Source organism: Hyposmocoma kahamanoa, unplaced genomic scaffold (genome assembly GCF_003589595.1).
Source record: "Hyposmocoma kahamanoa isolate Upper Pololo Valley unplaced genomic scaffold, ASM358959v1 94, whole genome shotgun sequence".
Classification (NCBI taxonomy): domain Eukaryota; kingdom Metazoa; phylum Arthropoda; class Insecta; order Lepidoptera; family Cosmopterigidae; genus Hyposmocoma; species Hyposmocoma kahamanoa.
The window spans coordinates 250,216-273,745 of NW_020654878.1; the positions used below are offsets into that span (position 1 = coordinate 250,216).

General features: G+C 41.1%; 2 protein-coding genes across 2 annotated transcripts in view; one reads left to right on the forward strand and one right to left on the reverse strand.

The window, feature by feature from the left end:
• Nucleotides 1–194: 194 nt before the first annotated feature.
• LOC113237849 lies at nt 195–21,208 on the reverse strand. Its single transcript, XM_026474544.1, has 14 exons — nt 21,037–21,208; nt 19,334–19,457; nt 18,669–18,815; nt 17,336–17,511; nt 16,255–16,449; nt 6,373–6,588; nt 5,861–6,041; nt 5,544–5,757; nt 4,143–4,287; nt 3,468–3,596; nt 3,032–3,180; nt 1,642–1,882; nt 1,064–1,210; nt 195–359 (listed from the first exon to the last, which is right to left on the reverse strand). Exons 1-14 carry the CDS (start codon nt 21,046–21,048, stop codon nt 291–293), a joined length of 2,145 nt encoding a protein of 714 aa, XP_026330329.1. The 5' UTR covers nt 21,049–21,208; the 3' UTR covers nt 195–290.
• A 576-nt stretch (nt 21,209–21,784) lies between these two features.
• The window catches only part of LOC113237780 (high-affinity choline transporter 1), a 39,066-nt gene continuing 37,320 nt past the window's right edge, over nt 21,785–23,530 (forward strand). The window contains exon 1 of the mRNA XM_026474435.1: nt 21,785–22,261. The gene's annotated coding sequence lies outside the window, so the exon portion shown is untranslated. The remainder of the gene's footprint in view (nt 22,262–23,530) is intronic.

Genomic DNA, 23,530 nt, shown 5'->3' on the forward strand with positions numbered 1-23,530 from the left:
GCTTGTGCACTAACTCCGAATCGAATCCGAGAAAATATGAATATCGTTTACACTAGACATGAAAAGATCTCTTTGAAATTTCGGACCGTCATTTCTCGGATTCCGAATCCGAAACAGATACAAATCGGACGTAGTGCTCAAACGCTCTTAGACGCTAAAATGACACAAAGAAATAACCGCACACACAACAAACTGTAATTTATTTAAGTACATTGTAAAGGTTAGGAAATACCACTACAACTTGGGAGGCTTTAGTAGTTCTGCGACTGCGACGGCTGCAACGGCCGCGACTAGCAAGGCTGCGCCATATTCGTAGCGTTGATGATATCTAGCGCGTTCACAAGCGCACGGTAGTTTACCTGTACCATAACATTGCATTCGGAATGATGCCATATTTTTTCCGTCCGTCAATATTTATTATTAACCACGCACAAAAAAGAGGACAGTTACAAGTGGAGCCATTGTATGTGTAACTGTGTGCCTGTTACTTCTTACATAGAAACTATTTTTTATTTGGAGGCTAATTTAATGGGGATGAGTTTTTAGTTATGCTGCTTCTCGACTACTTACTGTAAAACTATTGCATTACGGCTCATTGAAATGGTCTGGACGAGTTGTTAGACTGCTAACAGTTGACTGCATGTTTACAGTTAATGCGTGAAGACGTTATCCGAGACTTCGAAACAGTTGAAACCGACTTCACGGCCGAGATCGACTGCACGCAGTTAGTGCGTGAAGTTGATTACGACTTCACGCATTAACTGCAAATATACCTACAGTCAATCTGTTAGCAGCCTTAGTCTATAGATGATGACTTTATTGTGTTTTTGGAGTATCTGCATTGATTTGTACCGGAGGTTTTTAATTTTAATTAAAGTTATCACTATGCAAAAGATTATTTTACTATTGTGGCAAAATTTTTGAGTCAGTATAACTCGAGTTCTCTTAGGTTAAAAATCTGAAATCAAATGTAGATTTTATTATTATATTATGCGAAGAAAAATTAAACTCTCATCAGGAGATGTGTAAGTACGCAATGGCAAGACGTTAAAGTGGTGATTACCTCGGTACCACAGCCGCGACGGTAGCCGAAGCACTTGTAGATGAGGTCGCGCTCGCGCGCCGACACAAGCGCCAGCAGGTTGCGCGTGCACAGCGCGCGCTCCACCGAGATGCGCGGCAGCGTGCCGCAGCGCTCCTTGTCCATGTCCTGCCACACCACAGCTAATACGCTGAACACGGGGTACAAGTCGCATCTTTATCATTGGTGACATTAATTAACATACTAAACCGTGTAAGCATGCCAATTGGAAAAATGTCTGCACTAATAATCATTTACAACTTTATTGAGGTTGGTGCTAAAGTACCAAAGGATTAGGAAACAATCGTTAGTTGCGCCAGCAGTCAAACAATGTGCACATGAATAGGTGGCACCACTGAAAGGCACAACAAAAACAATACCTTTTCCAACAAAAGAAATCGTATCTGGTCATGTGACAGGAACATTGGCACCTTTCGGTCGGAAATGAAATGTCGCACAAAAGCCTAAAATTGTTACATAATCTGAAACTGAAGCAGTGCAGTTTATAAAGATAAAGAACGATAGTACTAGGAAGTCATAATCAAGATCATTATAATAACCTTGAAAACTTCGAGAATGTTGGAATACTGGTCGGGGAATTTGGACAGCTTCGCGAGCGCCATGGAGACAATGTTGCGCTCCTCGAAGTTGAGGAAGTTGTAAGGTGAGTCGATGGTGGGCACGTGGGGAACTGGTTCGAGTAGCGGCGCACGTTCCAGCCCGTCTTGCGTCAGCGCCTCGCCCACCGTCGAGCAGAACCGCTCGTACTCCACATACCGCCGCCGCCCCGGCGCACAGAAACTGTACGTGCCAACAGACCGCGTGAGAATTAATGGTGATAAAGTGTGACTTGAACACCCGTTTGTTGCGATTATTTTATTACTGACGATTACTAGCAGGTGTGCGGCTTTTACTAGTACGTGCTCATGACAATTGCATAGGAAATTGTTTCGGATCTAAATCGCGTATATTTCTTTGGGTTTTGTCAAACAAAGCAACGTTTCGGGCCCTTTAAAGGTCCCATGGTCACGGATGACTGAGGTGGTAAAATCATCACCCAGTTATGTTTAATATTAATGCAAATCACCCTATTTTTCAATATCGTTACAAAAGTTATTAATTAAATACCTTATTTTAAAATTTTTTAAGAAACATTTTAATTTTACACGTGTTTGACAAAATTAGTTTATTTTAACAATATATTTTTTTTGTTACATTTAATTTTATTATTAAGTAATAATGGTAATTTCAATCAATTAAAACATGTAATATAATTACTACTGCAGTCTTAGGTCGGCTTGGGAGTATTCATCAGAGGAAATACAGGATCCCAAACTGGTGGTACGGAGAAACCATCTTCCCTGTTGAACTTAGGATATTTTTAATTTCAGTGGCCTCCCGCAGCATCTTGGGTAGTTAAGGGACTTCTTTTGCAAGGACCTGGGGTTTGTCGAACTTAGTTGAGCGTGTTGGTTTATCTATGGCGTACCTACTCGCAGGCTGCAGACTTGTTTACGCGATGGTGTTCGATATCAGCTCTATGTTCATTGACGCGGGTACAAATACTTAGCTTCGTTTGTCCAATATAAGAGAGATCGCACTTGCATTCAAGCTTGTACACTCCGGAACTGAGAAATCTTCCTCAGGTGCTTGAAATAGGTATTGATAGACGCACGCCTGAGGACTCTTCCGATCTAGTCTGTAACACCTCTCACGTAAGGTAAATTAAATGGCAGGTCTTCGCTCGACTGTTGATGGTTTCACCGTTTTACTTTTATTTTTTATGTGTAACAATAACCTAAGAACTCCATAGTTTAATTTATTTAATTAATTATTCGGTAAATTGCTATTACAATAGGTAAGTACAATGTATAATATCAAACAATAAGTGAAAAAATAGTAGTATAGGTGACACGGTAAGCATATAGGTTATGCGTCTTGTATACTTACACTTCCATGACCGTGTCCATTTCAAGAGGTGTGAGAGAAACGCCGGAAGATGCGAGGCCACGATAGAAGTCAGCGCGGGGTATCACCAGTTCGTTGTGCAGGTCGTACTGCCGTAGGAACGAACGCGGGGAGATGCCCTCGCGCACGATCTGCGCACGACAAGTTTGTCTCAGTGATCTCATCTGCATCTCCTTTCTCTAGTAAGTCCGAACGTTTAGAATGACTGATACGCACTCGAGTACTCAGTGACGCCTAACGGCTCGTTCGTTCAGAATTTGAACGAACGATGGGTGGAAAGTTTACTTCCTGGACTGACACATAATTAAGCTTTCCGACCCGAACGCTAATTTGGAGTCAAATTCAGTTTCAATCGAAGCACGTTTTTGTTGTTCCATTGAAGAAAGCGAAGCACAAGTGGGAGTAAGTATGCTCATACTTTTCCCTTGATCTTGGCGAGGATGTTCACGATGTCGGTCTCCAGCGGGTCGACAGTATGTGCAGCGGTGGTGTGCGGCCCCGTCGACGGGCCTGCAATCTGGGAGCTCTCCGGCGGTCGCTCGTTAAGCTGACGTGAATAAAGAAGTAATTAAAGCACAAGTACATGTATACACACCTAATACCTCAATGTGAAGGGAATTATCTCAAATGGGGTATAAATCGTATTAGAAATTGGGGAATTGTTGTTGTAGAGGCGCCCTACAACTCTTAGGCTCAACTCACACTGGTGCAGAGTCGAAGCGTCGCGTCGCGTCCTGTTTTTCAACCACAACGCTTGGCGACGCGCGTCATCGCGCGACGACCCTTGCATTACTACCCCCGGATAACTGTGTAGTCGGCGTCTGACGCCTCACTGCGCTCAAATGACGCGCGAAGCCGCTCGACTGCATCCAAGTTTATCGCGTTATCGCGTGTCGACGCCCGTTTCCATATTTGCATAACACAAATTTGTACCTTAATAATGGGAAAATATAGATGAATATACTATGGGCGAAAAACATGACGCGTTGCGACGCTTCGCCTCTACGCCAGTGTGAGTTGAGGTTTATACTGGTAAGATGATTATTCGGAGCTAAGTTATTAGATATGTATTGTTTACGTGAGCGATGCTTACCTCTTGCAGCAGCTTGACATAGTTGAAGCCGCAGTCGTCGAGGTAGCGCGCCTCGAGCGCGCGCACTTGCGCGCCTGTGGGCAGCACGCCCAGGCGCGCCAGCACGCGCTTCACCACCGACCGCGCCACGTGCCCGTTATTCGTGCTGCACACATCGTGCAGCCGTCATGGACTTGGCTTGTCTCTACGACTGTACTTTTCAGTTTGTCCCTATTCACTCACCCGATGGATAGCGCTTTCCGGGGAGATTACGGGCTCCCCGGTAAGACCAAGGTAGGTTCAGCGGGCGTCCGGACAGAGAGAATGTGTGATCTATCCCGCGCGCAGTTAGCGCGTCTTAGTGGCGGACTGGACTAGGGCCAAATGCGAAAAGATGTGGGGCACCTGAGTTGCCGTTTCAGTAGGAAGTTATGTCCGGCTTTCGCTGGGCACTGCGGCTGACGTCTCCGATACTAATCCGGAGAACTAGTAGAGGATAAGCTAGATATCCTCCAACCCTCTAGCCGCTAAGAAATTTGGGGATTGAAGAGACACTTCGGCCGACAGCTCTTTGACAGCTGAAATTAGAGTCAACGACTTAGCAACTGATAGTTGTGCAATGTACAACGGGAGGTGAGCGAGCCATTAGCTGCGGTATCTATCTGGACAATATATGTAATTGGGATAAAAATAATAATAGGGAGGGTGCTGTACGTGTACTCGGGGCGCCCATGCAAGGCCTTTTGAGAACCAGATGAAGCCTGTGTTCACGGGCTGATCTGGGGTCTGGACCCGCTGACAAGGTGGTTCCTATGCAGGCTTGCTTGGACAGGTAACAGTAAAACCAAAGATTGATAGGGAGGGGCACTACAAACAAAACTTAGCAGATGAGATATGGGACTATACTTTATAGTTACTGGTTCCCTTGGTCTCGGTCGGAAGCACTTTAAATGCTTGTACTTTTGTATAACAATTTTGACATATCGCACTACTAATACAATAGTGTTGTAACTCAAAAAAATGTGAAATTCAAGATTATACCATTTCTGAACGACAAATTTGTTTCTCTACGTGCCTATAAAATTGTCATTAGAATATTGTCATAAGGAACCATTAAAATATATCTACTTAATCCAGAATGAGACAAACGTTTCGTGAGCTAGTTCAGGACAAAACAGTCCTTACTCAAAAATATGAAATTATTTCTCACTTATTTTTAAATATACTTCTATTTGGCAAGTAGGAAATTGTTCAGATGTGTAATAAATTTTAACCTAAACATAAATTATAATAATCTTTCACGGGAACTGAGCAATTCGTTTTTCAGCTGTACTGAATTAATTCACATTTTGAGTTAACACACTATTGTATTAGTAGTGCGACATTTGTTTCATAGTAGGTACATATGGATTGAGATTGTACTAGTCATGATCGCAGAAGGCGGGTCGAAGGTCGATGGAGCGCTCGTTACAGGCAGCGCGAACGCGTAGCATCGCCGTCTCGGCCTCGTCCAGCTCGGCCTCGCTGGGCCCGCCGCGTTCTTCCATCGAACCCATTATCGGCATCGAGGAAACCACTTCCGCCGCGGCCCCTGGCGTCACATCTGGGTGCTTCTCTAGTTCCTTTATCGTGAACACTGCATTCGATACAAATACTTACAATACATTCTGCAAGGTCATTGGTGCCTAACATAAGCTACAGTGTGGTGATCAGTGTTAGTTGTTAAGTGCGTTACGTGCCTTGGTCGCAGTCGTCCTCGAAGGTGCGCCAGCAGAGGCGTTGTGGGTCGTTAGGGTCGATATAGTGGCGTATGATGCAGAGCGCCTCATCGGGCGTGAGGATCTTCCCCAGCCCGCACTGGTCTAGCGCGCGTCGGAACTGCATCGGCGGCACCTTGCCACTGTTAAGAGGGTCATAGTCCTGCAAAGATTCAAGCACTACAATAAGAAATACCTATTTTAAAAACTGTATACATCACAAAGAAACATCAACACTCTTAATGCTAATAATAAGTCTACTGATGGATACAGGCATTTTCAAAAATGTGCTAGTTTTGTTGCAATCACAGTAAAGTAGTTACACCTAGTCATCGCTTTTTTTTCTTGAATTTGCTCTGTAATTGCTTACTACGACGTATAGGAAATAAATAAATGGTTCTTATCGAAATGTAGGTTTTTTCAGTTTCGGTCAGGTAATCTAACCAAGCACCTGCTGAGAATCTTGTTTCGGTGCCTTTGCAAAATATATTTACCCTAAAGAACTCTGAGACACGAATCCTGCTTTTAAGTACGTGCTCCTGCACACGCAGCATGATCTCAACGAGGTCGCGCGTCGGGCGAGGCGAGTTCATTGCCGGGTGGTACACCTCTGAGGGGCCAAGCGGCTCCGTCGACAGCCCCGCCTCCACCTCCGGCCGCGAAATCTTCGGCAGCGTCGTGTCGATCAAGGCCGCCGGGTTGCGATACGCCTGCGCGCGAAATTATGACTATGAATCTGTACGTCATACTGTACTGTTAACCGAAACTATTAAGTAAATAAAAATTACTTATGTAAAATAAATAACAATCGAAATAATCCTGGACAAAAAAAACCGCGAACCCCAAAAAGTAAATAATAGAAGGGTAGTAATTAAAGTTCCGAAAAGTAAATAAAGAATGAGCGTATTGAAAATTATCAATATTGCTGAATTACTTAATAAGTTGCCGTTAATTTGCGTCAATAAAACTACTAAAGCAACCGAATGAAATACTGAGAGCTCCGAAAAATCTTGCTGACGTAAGAAAGTGGCTGGTCGCGAAAGTAGACCGATTGTACCTGTTATCTACCGCCAGAGGGACCCACTGAGAAGACAATAATTAAACACAACCACTCATGTTGACACGTATATTTTAACTAAAAACCACACGGGGTGCAGCGGCGTTTCTACTTAGAACTAGGTACTTATTAGGTAACTTAGTAGGTACTAACATAACATCCCTCCACCTTTATTTTTTACAACTAAAAGAACATAAACTAGACTTAAAACTAAAAGAACTTTCGATAGTCTATTTTATTCCGGGGGCGCTTCATAGTTAGGTATCTGAGGCTGAGCCTGAGCTGAAGGGTTGAGTACAAGCGCTTCTAGCGCGGCGGACTCAGGTGCGGAAGACTCCACGTCAGGGCTGGTTTCGCACTCGAGCCAACGCTCGGCGTCCGAGTCGATTCCATCAGACGGCCCAGAGGGCTGCTTAACACTCGTGTCGCGCTCGCCGGATGCGGCGGTCGCCGAAGGGTGAGCCAGTAGCACGGGGGGCAGGATTGGAGGCCCACTCACTTGCGGCGATGCTGCGATGCGTGTGGTGTATCTGCGCAGTCTTCCTTCTGCTCCTCCTCCCCCTTGTATTTCAGTATTTGATTCAAATGTTTTTTATGCTCCGGTTTGAGAGTTCCATGTGCACAATGGACACAGATGCACCAAGTTTCTTTGTAACGTGGGACTATGAGATCCAATTTACGCCCAAATAATAATTCTGAAGGGGATCTGTCTGTAGTACTGTGCTCTGAGTTTCTGTAATGTAATAAAAATTCTTGTAATTTTAAATTAAAATCTTTGGCTTTTGTTTGTGATAATACAAGTCCTTCGATTGCCAGTTTTATTATTTGACATAAATTTCACAGTGGCCATTACTGGCCGGATTGTAAACTGGGGAGGTTAAATGTTTTATTCCATTACGAGCGAAAAATTCGTTAAACTCATTGAACACAAAATAAGTTCCGTTATCCGAACAAATCCTATGAAATACCACAAATCTCGACATCACTTCGCATAACTTTTCTATTATTACCCGAGAGTTATAACCATTGGACACATCGAAATACTCAACTCATTTAGAGTACGCATCAACTGCCACTAAAAAGGTTTTATTATCAATCAGTCCTGCTAAATCAATGTGCACGCGATGCCAGTTGTGCGGCGGGAAAGGCCAGGGCGTGAGTGGGGCGCGGGCGGCACACGCTGCACGTGGCTACGACTGTTCGATATCAGTGGATAACTGCGGCCACCAAAACCTGTCACGGGCTTGTGATTTCATTTTCTGGGCCCCTAAGTGACCTGTGTGTAATTCTATTTTTTTTTTTCGCAGGGAGTACGGAATAATTAAATAATACTTTATGACCTCTCATGAGAAGGTCGTCCTCCACAGCTATCTCGCTACGGTTTTCGAAATATGGTTTTAATGTTAAATCACTTACTTTGGTAGGCCAGCCTTCTAAAATGAACCGTTTTATCTGCGATAGCAATTTGTCAGCGCAAGTACCTGCTTTTCTGTGAGTGCTAAAAACCACTCACCCTTACAAGCGAAATGTACGTAGGTCGCCCTGTCAAGTGGCTAGTTGTCCTTAGGCGAAACCGGTTCTTCGACTGACGCCCGACTCAAATAATCAGCTGTGTTGCGGGGGCTGCCAACGTATTCTATACGGTAATTATAAGCTGATAAGAATATTGCGTAACGCTGTAGACGGTTAGCTGACACTGCCGGTACGCCTTTATTTGGATTAAAAAAGAACAAAAGTGGTTTATGGGCGGTCCAATAAACGGAACATCACGCCCATATAAGTATTGATGATACTTGCGCATTCCAAAAAATATTGATGTAGCCTCTTTTTGGATTTGGCTGTATCGCTTTTCGGCTGCAGGCAATGAGCGCGACGCATATGATGTAGGTTTTTCTACTCCGCCTACAAACGTTGACAAAATCGCGCCAAGGCCGCGCGGCGACGCATCTACGGTCAGAAATCGTTTGCTATCGGGATTAAAATGTCCTAAATTTTTTTCCGACGCCAAGTCCCGTTTTATTGCTATTACTGCCTTATGGTGTTCTTTATTGCATACCCAAGGACACATTTTTTGCAATAGTTCATGTCAAAGGCTCAGTATTGACGACGCATTCTTTACAAAATTCCTGTAATAATTAACCAAGCCCAGAAACGATTTCAATTCTGTTACGTTACTTGGCACTCTCGCTTTTAAAATGGCTTTTACTTTCGGGTGATTTATGAATACCGCGCTTATCTATAGTAAATCCTAAGTATGACACCGAATTTTGGAATAAGGAACACTTTTCTTTTTGCAATACCAGCCCGGCTTGTTCTAACTAAATACTCCGTGTAGTTTTTCTTCATGTTCGCTTTTATTTTTGCCAGTTACCAAGATTTCGTCCAGATAAACTCGAACTCCGTTTAGGCCTGCAAGTAAGGTCTCCATGGTTCTCTGAAAAATGGCTGATGCACTTGCTAAGCCAAACAGAAGTCTCGTGTATATATATAAAGGCCTGTGTGTGTGCCCCGCTCAGCTTAGCAAAAAGTTCGTCTATTCGAGGAAGTGGGTATTTCTCAACAAGTAAATCGACTGCCGCAACAAACAGTATCGTAACTACAAAATCTAATTTTTTTTTTATTGCAACAATTGGAAGAGTATATGATACACTATTAGAAAAATATATAGTTTGGTAAAAAAATCATATTAAGTGAAGTTTTAAATTAAGATAGTATTTAATATATAATATAAGGTACTTCACACTATGAGCGACAAATATTATCGAATAAGGTACAATCGATACTGTTCTAAAGCGCGACGGTGTGCTCACACAGTTCGTAACTGACCGAATCGTCAATATTCGCCGCGATGCGATGTGAGAGAGTGATCATGCTCTTTCATGCGTGACAGGGCATGTCTCTTTCGTTTACTTTTAGTTACTTATTTTTTGTTTTGCTCTTTGTTTTTTTTTTAAATCGAGTTTAAAAATGAATAGCCGAGGTAGATGTGTGGTTAAGGCGCTGACAAGAGTCGATGAACTTGCGTCGATGACCTTGAGCGATAACGCGCCTACTATAATTTCTCCGATAAGGTGGCGCCGTATGCCCCGCTGCAGTAAGAGTGGTAGTTGGACCTTCCGCTTGATTTAACATAATATTGATTGCCGCTAACAGATGGCGTTGTACTTAAAATACACACATGCTATCAAACCAAAAAATATCAAAGCACCAGACGTGTCCTTTACCCGCTCACAAAACATCCTGGCAACATACCAAGCCAAAACGGAGAAAATAAAAATCCTTCAGGGTACCAACCCTAAATAAGTAACTTTTAAATAGCTAAAAAGAACCTTGCTGCTTAACTTCATATAATGTCTTTTTTAAAATATGCCAAACGGATCCATGTCACATGTACTGAAGTACTGTAGATCTTTGGCGTTTTCATTACGAAAACTAGAACATGGTTCTCGTTAACTAAATAAAAGATACATAATGTTTTCTATTTATTGCTATAATATAATATAATAGTTTTCCTATATCGTTCTCATTGCTACAGTACATCGTTTGTCTCAAATAGAGATGCGTCGAGTACAAGTTTTACCGAGTAACCGAGTACCGAATATTACTTGGTTTAACATTTGCCGAGCCGAGTACTCGGCCGAGTTACTCGGTTCATTACAACCGGAACGCGATGACCCTAAAAGCCCCCGTTGCTCTAGAATTATGCCGATATGTCAATGAAAGTTTATTGTCACGAGAGCAGAGTCCTTTCCAATGGTGGGCAGAGCATAAAACAAAATATCCAAAACTGGCATAGTTGGCACGAGTATTTTTATGTGCACTGTGTATAGCGAGCGGTTATTTGCCGATGCGGGTAATGTGTATGAAGAAAAAAGGAATAGACTATTACCTGAACGCGCAGAAAACCTTGTAAATATTCTGACATGATAACTTGCCTTTGTTAAATTTTAAATATTAATAATGTAAAGTTTCTTTTTAAATTACCGAATTGCTAGAAATTGTTAAAATTGTCTACAATTTCTAGTAATAAATCTCTTTTGAATATTTTAAATATATTGTTGATTTTACTTTATTATGTCTATAGCTGTGATGCTTTATTCTAACCGAGTACTCTTCTCATGAACTGAGTTATTCGGCCGAGTACACCGAGTACCGAGTAGCAAACGAGTACTCGGCGCATCTCTAGTCTCAAATAACTTATCTATTTATTTCTTTACACTGTTTTTACAAAAATCTAATTATCTCAAAAGTGACATTTTGTGGGTTGGTTATAGTTTGCATAACTATGTCCAACTACATATCTCGTAAGTATCGTGCTCGGCGGTACAATACCGATTACAATACAATATAAATTAATTTGTCAAAACCATGTCAAAACAGAGGTCTGGCAACGTATCCCACGAACGCAAGCTACGCAGCAGAAGTTTTCAACTTTGCAATTTTACTAAATAATCAAGAACGCAAAAAATAAGTTCATTTTTGTTTTGAATACTTTGTGTTTTAGGTTCTAATCCAACGTTTTGATTTCAACGATTGGTGCATTATATTTACATATTTACGTATTTTTTTGTATATGATATTTTTGACACTGTTAAGTGCCTGTCCATAATTTGCAAGCAAATTTTTAGCTCGTACTTTAGTAGGCGAAAGTTACTTTTTACTACTAAATTTGTTATTTGTCTTTTATTTAAAACAAATAAAGTGTCAGGATCAAGATAAGTACCATTTAAATAACCACACCAAATTTGGTAGTAAGCAAGTTTGTTTTGCCCGAGAAAAATATGTCAAAAATAACCACCAGAGTCTCACTGTAATCCAGTTTTTGTATTACCTATTACAATAAGCAATATTCTAGGAACTTCAAGATACGTGTTACAGGATGTACTATTTTCAAAGTTCCACGTGCTATGTTATCGCTTAAAAACTTACACAAAAACACCATATTTAAGCGATTTTGGGCACCTCATCGCCTTAATTTCGTATTAAAACATAAACAACAACGTGACGGTTAAACCACGTCTAACGAAAAAAATTATAATTAACTCGGTAAGTAATTACAATTTTGTTATATCCCTGTATAATATCAAAAATAAATGATCTAAAATATCACTTATGTAACCAGTTCCTGTATATTTTTTAAATAATTAGTTCTTTATGTCGTTTTTTCTTATCCAAGTGACCAGATGGCTGATCAGACAAGAAAAACTATCGAAAAGAGGAGATTCGACAGTGTTCTAGGTGGACGTAATTTCGACAAAGTTGTAACTGGCACTTTCGATAGTATACGTGTTTATTTCTATTCTTGAGAGCTATCGAATGTACCACTTTCCATGGTTTTCTGTGGAAAACATCTATCGAGTCTAACAGTTACAATGTTGTTCTACGCTAGATACTTCGCAAATTGGCAGATTCGATTTTTTAAATGTTTAACTCTGAGTGTAAAATAGGGTGGCTTGCATTAATATTAGACATAACTGGTTGACGACTTTACCATCTCAGCCAGCCGTGAACATGGGACCTGTAAAGAGCCTGAAAGCATGGTTCGTTTGAACAAATAAATGTACACGATTTAGTCTGATTTCATAATTAAAGCAGTTACTACAAAATATGTTTTTTCGTAGAATCTCCTGTGCGTGACAACTGAAAAAGAGATATTTACAATGATGTTTTTTCCGCTTGGTCTACAGAGGGTGACAAGATATGTAATGGTCTCATAATTGATTTCCACAGCGTTTAGTAGTCTAATAGTTTGACCTACCACATCTCAAGCAGAGGCTGTGGGTTCTATCCGGATTCGCATCTCTAGTTTTTCAGAATTCACGTGTGAAATTTCATTCGATATTTAGCATGAGCATTCCGGTTTAAGGAAAAACATCGTAATGAAACCTGCACGTTGAAGAAGGTTCACAAAACTCGGAAAACGTGTGAAGTCCGTAACCGCATTGGTCTATGGTCTGAACCTTTGCCTGACAGGAAATATGACAATGGTCTAAATCTTTGCTTGACAGGAAACACATGCCCAGAGTCGTACAAAAAGGTTGATGATGATGATGAAGCCCTACTGAAAAGCAGGTGTTGACTTATGACAAGCACATTTCAAACAAGGAAACCGCACGAAAATCTTAAGCACAAGTTATGAAAGATTTACATGATGACAATTAAAACTGCATCAAAAATAGTATACGTATCATACGATTTCCAAAATTTTCTCAACTGCCTTTCCGGTGAAGTCGCTCTCTTTTATTTTAAAAGCACGTTGTCACTGATACCTTTGACTATTTGCTTTACTGGGATTAGAGGACCGTACAATATTGGCAAACTTGGAGCAAACGACGCAAACTACCAACCGGTAGCTGTTTATTAGATTTTGTTGAATACAATATAACTAATGATGCAGTAGACATTGAATTTTGGTCCGACAACTGCACTGGGCAAAATCGCAATAGTGACATACAGCCTTTACCTGTATGCAAGTAATATATATAATATCGACATCACACAAAGATTTCGTGTTCATACGCGGGTTTTTGTGATATTTACATAGTTTTCCTAATGTAAAAGATTCTTGACAAAGTAATTTTATGTAATAAATATTTTATTAGGAAATGAAACAATTTTTTTTCGGGTCTAAAACGCGTATATTTATTATTTCAAACAAAGGTTTGTTACGTTCGTACGTTCGTACGTAAACGTTCGGCTCATTACAGGTCCGGAACCTGACGTCAGTCGTGACTATATGGGACCTGTAAAGGGCCCGAAACGTTGGTTTGTTTGAAAAAACAAATACAGGCGATTTAGAGCCGAAAAAAGAAGAGTTTCATTTCCTAAGTGTGACAATCGCGAAAACCTAAGAAGTCGATTGTTAGTCGACTGTAGAGCACCTTATGAAACAGTTACCTTTACTATTTGTGCCGCCAAATAGTAATGTGAGCATTATTGTAGCAGTGGCTCTCAGATCTTTGCGATTTAAAGCTCTGAGTGGCACTGCAACTGTTATGGATAGGCGTGTAGCTTACTATCAGGCGCAAAAAAAATTTTAAATCATGCTAAGGCCTAAGAAAAACACATAAAATTAGCTATCATGATTGGGTGTCACTTTCACAACACTATTAAAACTTATTATTCTAAGTCAAAATATAACTTCAAACGGGTCTACTGTAAAGTATGCATTTTGTAGTTTCGATACTGTACGTTGCTGGAGTCGAAATGTTTGTTTAATGCAACCAAATAATCGGCGCACGAACGTAATGACTTGTCTTGCTTAAGAACGGGAACAGTTGGCCTAGAGTATTCCGAATGTTGAACAGGCACTAATATACCTAATGCGACCATTTTTTACTTCTTGTTCTACCTGCTGACGTAAGGAGCTGCAAAATAAAGGATTCGTACCCTCTTTTACTTTTAGTTCAACAATTGAATTTTTAAAACAGTCTAATTTATTGGAAAACAATTTCGAGGATTTTTTGTGATATCACGTAAGTCCGCCTCGCAGTAATTTACTGGGCACAGATTTAGTCTAAACTTTGACAACAAAGTCTCTGCCTAATAGTAATGGACCTTACCCTTCACCACGTACACAGTGATATCATGTGTCACCTTCCTATATAAAAATGGTAATTTTAACGTGCCCAGTGTATCGATGTGTCCGCCATTACAGCTCTGTAAAACTAATTTACTCAGCTGCAATTTGTAGTTTGAAAACAATCTTGAGTATCTGCAACGGGGCGTGAGTCATGTTCACCGTGTTCGCCGCTGCTCGCTGCGACCCCAGGCGCGAACTCCGCGTATTCTCAGCGGTTTCTAGCGCCTGATTTATAATGAGCTCTGCCATCTTCATAGTAAAAAGTTTATGGCGTTCAGGTCCGGGTATCATCCCGAGAACAAAACGATCGTGCAGGAGCTCGCCGACCACCCTCGTGCTAAATTCACAATGTGCAGGTAGGCCACGCACGCGAGCTGCCCACTATGCCTTAGTCTCGTTTGTGTTTTGAGTCGCACTGTGGAATGTATATCTTTCCGCAAACCCACACTTTTTAGATTGAAAATGTTCATCGAGTAACTTCACTAAATCCACATAAGCTATTTTTTCGCGTGGTTCCGGTAATGCTAGGTCGCGCACTAATCTGTAGGTAGATTCTGCTAAACTACTCGGCAATATGGCGCGTAGTTTAACACCGCCTTTGTCTCCTTCCTCTGTCAAATCGTTTGCTAGGAACCAATGTTGCTGGCTGTCCTTGTAGGTTGACCATTCGTGCACTTTATGGTTGACAGCTGCTAGCGATCCAATGAAATTTTGGCCATTATTACGCGTATAACTGAATTTTTTCGCCTCGTCGCCATTGTTACATACCACCAGAGGGAGTCACTGGGGAAACAATAATTTAACACAACCACTCTGACACGTATATTGTGACTAAAAACCAGTGTTGCCAGGTTAAATCTGAAAAAATCGGAAGATATTGCACCGAAGAATAAATTTAAATCGCGTATATTTGTTTTTTCAAACAAACCGACGTTTCGGGCCCTTTACAGGGCCCAAAAAACAAATATACGCGATTTAAATCCGGAAAAATAGTTTCATTTCCTATGTGTAACAATCGCGGAAACCTAAGAACTCGATACTCCGATAAATGTTCAATATGTTCAGAGAGTCACAAAATCTAAAAAGCCGACAAAAATAGTTGCAAAAAGCGAAAAATCTGAAAATTCCTAAAAAACAGTAGAATTTCGCTAAATAACAGGAGATGTTGTCCAAAAACAGTAGATACACTGGAAAAACAGTAGACCTGGCAACACTGCTAAAAATCACGCGAGGCGCAGCCGCGTTTCTACTTAGAACTACTCACATAACAGTGCCGAAGGGTCAAAATAGTTTCCACGGTAGATCTGCTCCCTTCGGTACAATCGGTCTACTTGTCTAAATGGCCCACTTTCCCAATTCGTCTATTTCCTATTTTGCTGTAGGTAGTTGAGTAGGGTAGTTCGCAGACCACATAGGATGTATGATAAAAAATGCTACATGTTTTAAAAAATTTCACTTTCCTATAGTAAAAATATACCACAACGAAAGACCATGACGCTAAATTATATTTAATTAATGTATGTAGTTACAGGGTACTGTCCAGTAATTTTATGAATATTATCTACATCCCTGTGCAAACAACAATATCCAATATATAGTGTTCGGTACGTTTGTGTCGGTGAAAATAGCTTGAACATACATATAGAGGTGTTATCGGTAAACCAGGTAATAACTAGGTAATATAACCATAAAGAGATATAGACGATCATAATAGACGGGCAAGTCAGGTTAACTTACATCGCCGAGACCCTGGATGCCCTCTTTCTTGACTGCCTCAACAGCTTTAAGGAACTCGACATAATCCAGCGTGTACGAGTCTTTGATGAAGCGTCGCACCAGCAGGTTGAAATCCTCCGGTGACACGAGAATGCCCATGTAGTTGAGGACACGCGCGAAGTGCGCGAATGTAATTCGCCCGTCGTTTTTTGCCACCTGCATGAATGATAACAAATTTATATTCCACTCGTTATACAACAAACAAAAAACAATTGATGGGTAGTTCTCATTTTCTTCTATACAACATGATGTTCATCGGGCAAGATGAAAAAAATTTTGGCTTATTTTATTCTCAAATTGTTATATAGAATAAACTACAGTACAAAACTTTTTAATGTCGATATTCAGACCTTTTAATACCTCACAGTCAAATTGTAACAAAGAGCTTTGTGTCAAACACCTGAAACATAATGAAACATTTTGGGGCAAAACAAGATTCTCATTGGTTTCATGACGTCAGTAGGAAATGGGCTCGGGTGAAATGCTAGTATGTTGATTATCACCAATTACAGGTTTCTTACCACAGCATGAGTTCATTTTATTTTGCAGATATTTCGGAACGGTTACACGCTCCTTGGGTCGACCCAAGGGTTGAACGACCCGTGACCGTGTGGAGTCAACCCATGACCACATGGAGCGTTTCAAAATATCGGGAAAATAAGAGGAACTCACACCGTACTTAGAAACCTGTAATTGGTCATAATCATTTAGTTTATATAATCATGAAATTCTTAAAATCTGTTGCTAATATATTCAGCTTTAGTGGCCTTACAATTTATATTTAATACGAGGAAAAAACTGAGAAAAAACATCTCATTTTGTCTGATGACACCATGTTCTATAGAACAAAATGAGAACTACCGTGTCTACAAGATTTGGAAAAAGATATATTCAAATGCTTTCTTCCTGTACTACGCAATCCATTTCCTGGTATATGGGAACGAATTATTTTGACGAGTCCAATGAAACTTGATAGATTTTTGGTCCATTGCATTGTAGTATTTATGGTCTAAGTAAGGCAGAATAGCAAAAGTCACATCACCAATTCATAGTCCTGGAAGTAAGGCTTGAGCGGTATCTGGCGATCGGCGATAGTGGCCAGCAGGCAGCAGAGGCGGCGCAGTTGCCACTGGTCCAGCTTGTGGCAGGCGGGCTCGGGCGGCGGCGGGCATGCCTCCAGGAGACAGTCGGCCGACGTTTTGTCGCGCGCGCCCGCATCTATCGGCAGTCATCGAAGATCGATCCACACATTTCCGTTCACAATTTGTTTTGGAGACTTTCAATATAGTATTAAAACGAACTGTTGCGTCTTGTTGTTGTTCTATTACATTTAATTCCCGAATATCTGCGGGTTATATGGGAACGTTTAAAGATAATTCTCAATAAGATGCTAAAGAATCATGAGTGATCCTGAGTAGAAATGACAACAACATGAAATTCATATTCATCTATAACCTTTTTACACTATAATAGGAGAGTTATACAGTTCGTATTATTTTTATAACTTCATGTGATAAAAGAGCTTTTGACGTATGATCTCACGTACCAAGGGTACGATACAATTATATTATTTGTGTTCCATCGTAATTTTCCCTGGCTATTATCGGGCAGGCGAGGCGAGGTCAGCAGGGTAAGGTGGCGGCGGCGCAGTGCACTTCAACATGTTACCAATAAAGTTTCACCTTATCTAATTCATTGTATTGATTAGGCTCTGACCTCAATGTTTAAGCACTGAACAAGTTAATACAGCCCAAGCGTTTAGACCTTGAAGGTATAAGTAAGTATGTATGCATATACTATTTGTACCTTCTAAGATGAAATAAATAAATATGTACCTACGAAGCCGTTTTAAATTTTCAAGACACAGGACTGCGGTTTGCAGAACAACACGATTTTAACGCATTGTTCGGTAGAAAAGCTAATAATGAAATCCTTAGTGAATATAACAAAATTTAATATTTGTTTTGAGGTCCGTTAGCAGGAGTCCGATTACAAAAATTGGTTGGTGTTATCTCCTTTTCTGGAAAGAAGATATTTTATTTTGATAACGTACAAATTTAGAAGGCAGAGTGTAAAATGAGGAAGTCGGTTTTTTTTATTCATTAATTAAGCGCAGGCAGTTATTGTATAATGCAAGCGAAAAAATGTTTTGTACACAAGATGAGAAGTTATCAACTTAGGCGCGGCACTTGTGTAAAAATGGAAATTGCATGTTGTATAAAAGCACAAAACTGTTCAATTTTATATTTTTATATTCCCGATACTTCGTTTTGTGATAAGCATCATACCGTGAATAACTACGAAAGTCTTAAAATCTGCAATAAATGCAGCGAACCACGCTGAGGAGACAACTTAGACACGCGAGCATTCCTTACCTTCGCCGTGTATGATCTGGCAGAGCTGGTGATAGAGCACGCGGCCGTCTTGTGCGCGGAAATAATCCGCCAGCTGCGAGATCTCTGCGTCTGATAGACCTACCACTGACCGCAAGGGGCCCGCCAGCACAGATACAAATTTTGACTCTGTAATTTTCCAACGTTGCGTTATGAGCAATCATACAAAGAAACGATTTGTTTTCTTTCTGTTTAAAATATTAATCTAGTAAATGGGCTTAAAGACATTTTGCAATTACTTTAATTCCTTATAAAAGATGAAGTGAAAAAAATACATTTTCCGTCTTTACGTTGATTCTTTGAACTGTCTTTTCGCAAGAAACGTCTTTTTAGATATTCGCGATATTGTCAGTGTGTTGCCCACTTCAATGAAGTTAGGTAGAGCTGGTCACCGGGAGATTTTGCAAATTTTTAATATTTTCCAACAATCTTCGTTCCTGTTAAACTTTTGAGAATTTGGCAGACATGTTTATGTATGTCTTTACATACGTACATACATATATACAACGAAGATATCGGTAATTTATGCAGAATATGTGATTTTCAAAAACGTATTTGGTACCATTTTTTGATTTCATTTTCATTTACAAGCAATAGTTATTTTCATAGAAATCTATTGTACCGAGAAGGAATAATAGGATAGCTACCGGAGATGAGCGAGTTGCCCTCGGGGTCGAGGGGGCGGTACCAGTCCCAGAGGTTGAGGCCGACGCGGAAGGCGGCTGCGCGGATTTTGTTGCACGTCTTCCACGTGTCGGCCATGCGAAGCATCTGAACACAGAATCGCTCTTAATCCCATTTGTTTCATATGGAACCTACGAACGCACTGTTCTTGCGCACTCTGGCGTTCTGATTTTAATTAATGCGGAGAGGACCTCGGACCAACTGTCACATTATTACATCTCTCCACTACGTCTCCGTTATAAGGCAATAAGAAAAACGTCCTTTTTCTTATGAAAAATAATATTCATAATTTTAAAAAAGCCAATGTTTGTCCCGTGTATGCTCTATTATTTTTCATCCGATTGCTTAAAACATTCGTGAGTTATTGTGCTCACACCAAAAAGCAAAAGTTTCTAAATTATTATTATTATATATATTGTACTTGACGCCCTCGGTGGCCTAACGAATTGCACTGTAGGCGCTGGATGAGGAGACTGCGAGATCAATACCCGATAGGACCAATTTGGGGAATGATCTTTTCTAAATGGTCAGGTGTTCTGGCTAGTGCCCGACGAGGCAATTTGGTTGCTCGGGCACTCATAGTATACGGAATTACTTTATGGCAGAAGACCAGGTAATTGGTGTGGTTTGTCTAGCTGTATTATATCCATGTTATATGTATCTGTATTATATTAGATTCTTCGTCCGAAACAATTACCGTCAAATAAGAACACTCCACTAAATTTAAAAGACGTACGATACGAATGACGCTTCATACTTATCATTGTCTTTGGTTTTGGTCGAATATCTCAATAATTGTTTCGGACAGATATCGAACGTAGAACAAGAGTAGACCCCCTGGGCAGTGGGCACGCGTCTCCTCTACGAAGAGGTAAACGTAAATACTTTTTTGGTGCAGTAGCGTTGCAGAGTACGCTGGGTACAAAAATTAGTAAAGTAAGGTAAGTAATTAGTAAAGTGGCGTTCCGTGGTCTCTGCCTACCTCTCCTGTGGTGTGTGTGTGTGTGTGTGTGTGTGTGTGTGTGTGTGTGTGTGTGTGTGTGTGTGTGTGTGCGTGCGTGCGTGCGTGCGTGCGTGCGTGCGTGCGTGCGTGCGTGCGTGCGTGCGTGCGTGTGTGTGCGTAAAAATTATCTATACATCTATAATATTATTTGAGCGAAATACTGAGCGCGCAATACAAAACTGTTATGTTTTGTCGGATGAGTAGGAATTATTCGAAACAAGATATAAATTACTAATTTCTTTGTTGCCTCTCTGTCTCATAAATTTTTCAAACCGTGCATTAGTAATGCTCGGAAATTGGAGGACACGCACCGAGCTAATAGTATCGCGGTACAATCTTCAGACATTCCCAATTGATGAATGCTCTCTACCCTTTGATATTTAACCACGGTCTTTGAATGCATGATAAGACTTTATAACGCTACGTATAAACATTAGTACCTATTAGTTGCTATATAAAAGTAAAAAGAGGGAAAGTTATCGCGCATTGATGAGGGAAGCTGCGATGCGCTCATTCGTTGATAGCGTTTGCTACAGTACAGTTCACATTTCCATAAACTACTTTAGCAAATATTAAACTTAAGCTATATGAAAAATTTCATGTAGCTTAAATTTATCATTATATAGGTAATATATTATAGGTACATTTACGTTAAGGCCTTACCAAATCATGCATTTTGGTGGTGTTACGTGTTCCTTTTCAGCGAGAAAATGCAAACGCTCGAAGCGTCAATTGTGTTCAACAACTTTGACATATAATTTTAACGAAATTTGTGGTATTTCACTAGAATTTTGAGGGTTTTGTAAAAACACATCTACAGACAGCTTATGTTAAGGGGTTATGTTAAAATGTCAGTGTTGAGCGAATGCTATGGCGGCTTTCTAGATCAGAAAGTTCGAATGTGGAACTGGGGCTGTAAAGAGATTTTATGAAAAAAATGCTTTTCTAATATTTTCGTCTCAATTTTTTTGATGCGATATACACATATGCGAGAGTGAGGCCGAAGGATGCAAGCACACGATTAATGCATGCACAATGACTATTTCCTATTGGCGTCAAAATTCGATCGGTACAGGTGAATACGAAGCCCTGAAACTATTTATACTTTGTAGGGCGAGCGGCCATTTCTACTCATCAATCAATTTGTCAATGGAAGCGAGGTACAGGGTCTCCTATCGCCTGGGATTTTGTGATAGCAGCGCATCGTACATTGCTCGTTCGCTGCTAAAAATGTATTGGTAAGTCTGGAAAGAGCTGGTAATGTAAGGTACTCAATCGGTAGCGGACTCGCGTAGCGTGGTGAGTACGGGGCGTGGGAGGCGCAGGCGGCGAGCATGCGCGCGGAAGGTCGTGTCGGGACCAATGACGTCAGGCGCATCGATCGGCGCCACCTGCCTCAGCCGTCGCCGCCCGACTCGCCCCGAGCACGTGAAGCGTCTCCCGCGAGATGTGCCCGCGACTTACGTAATTCGCGCGACCACCGAAGTGTTGATGTCTGTGGAGTCGGGCACGCGCGCTCATGTGCGGGCTAAGCTTTAGGACCAGAAACAGCCCTTCGCAAAAAACCTCTCTCCGATGGGGAGACAGCTGCTGCTGCCCCGCCAGGCCTAGCATCTGATCCGACGTCGCCCGCGCGCCAGTCTCTTGCATAGCAGAGTACTCGTAACGCCGTTACCGCCGCACTGATCGCTGCCGTGCAATGCGTGAACGATAGTGTTAAATTTTGATGAATATATTTTTTGAGATGGTTCGTGTTAATATTGTTGTCGTCGTACTCTATATGTGCGTGTAGCATTATGTGGGTGGAGTGGTGAGGACGTTGCGAGTGCACCGGGCGAGAGCCTCCGCGCTGGTCGGCGAGCGAGGATTTTACTGCTACTGTTAATAGGTGAGCACCTGAATATTAAATTGTTGTTTTCCAGACGAAACTGTCTAGCGAGACAAATCACTGTCGCGGCTCTCACCAGGTGATCGCTGATTAAATTGGTAGCATTCGCGAGGTCAAACCTAAAGTCAATTGTGACCCCTGTTTCGCAAATGTGCAATGCTATTTCTGAAATAATCCATGGGGCGAGAATTGATTTTATATGTTATCACTGTTAATTATTTGATATTAAAAACCAAGAATATATTTTTCAGTGGAGGTCACGACATGGTTCCACGACGAACTCGCGCCCGTACAAAGGTCATCGGCTATTTTTGCAAGTAAACTGCGGCACTAATTGCGATCGCGATAAATGCACGTCTGGGGGTGTGTGGGCGAAAAGTTAGTTTATAATGTATTCGTAGCAACTGAATAATTATTTGAAGTTTGAAAACACTTTCTAAATTTCCGTAGTGCTTTAACAATAAAAGGAATGAAAATTAATGTAAAACGAAAGTAATGACTTTTGAAAGAGAGGAAAATAATGACGGATTCCACTATATTTATTGAAGTTGAGAAAGAGGAACGAGTGTATTTGGGTTCTATGATTACATGAGTTGGAAGATATAAAAGTGACATTGAAAGGAGAGCAAATTACCTGCATTTGTGTTTGGTGAATGGTGTTTGGCGATGCCTGTCTTCATGAGCAGCCGGAAAGTATCTAAAAAGGCGCGACTGGCTGTGCGTGGAGGGGTGCTGGTTCCGACACTTATGTGTATGGTAATGAATGCTGGGTTTGAACTGAGAGCTTTGAGAAATATGGGTGCAGTGACTCTGATGGATAAATTACGGAACACTGTGATAAGAGAGCGTTGCACCGTGGAAGAAGATGTAGTTACAAAGATAGGGAAAGGGATGCCTAGATGGTTCGTTCGGATTTGTGGAGAAAATGAATGAAAGAAGGTTGGCGAAACAGATTTATAAGTCGGGTGTGAGCGGGTGTAAGGCCAACATACCACGACCAAATTGAGGCCATCCTAAAGAAGGGCCAGGTCAAGAGTATCCTTTACCGACGTGTGAGTATGAAAGCACTGATGCATGTTGATGAGGCAAAGTATGTGTCGGACCGTAGTAAGTGGAAGGCTGTTGTTTCTGTATACCTCGGCGGGAAAAGGGCGTGAAGTATATGCACTCTGAATGTAGCAACGGCGACCTAAGAACTCGATAGTTTCATTATGTTTCCTAAACATGTGTAATAAATAAGTTAAAAATAATGTAAGATTCTACTCAAAG

Excerpts from the sequence above, each read along its gene's own strand:
- LOC113237849 (XM_026474544.1), bottom strand. Across the intron at positions 18,816-19,333 it reads GGGCAACTCGCTCATCTCCG|AGTCAAAATTTGTATCTGTG; the intron begins GTAGCTATCCTA and ends GGAAAATTACAG. Across the intron at positions 5,758-5,860 it reads CGAGGACGACTGCGACCAAG|TGTTCACGATAAAGGAACTA; the intron begins GCACGTAACGCA and ends TATCGAATGCAG.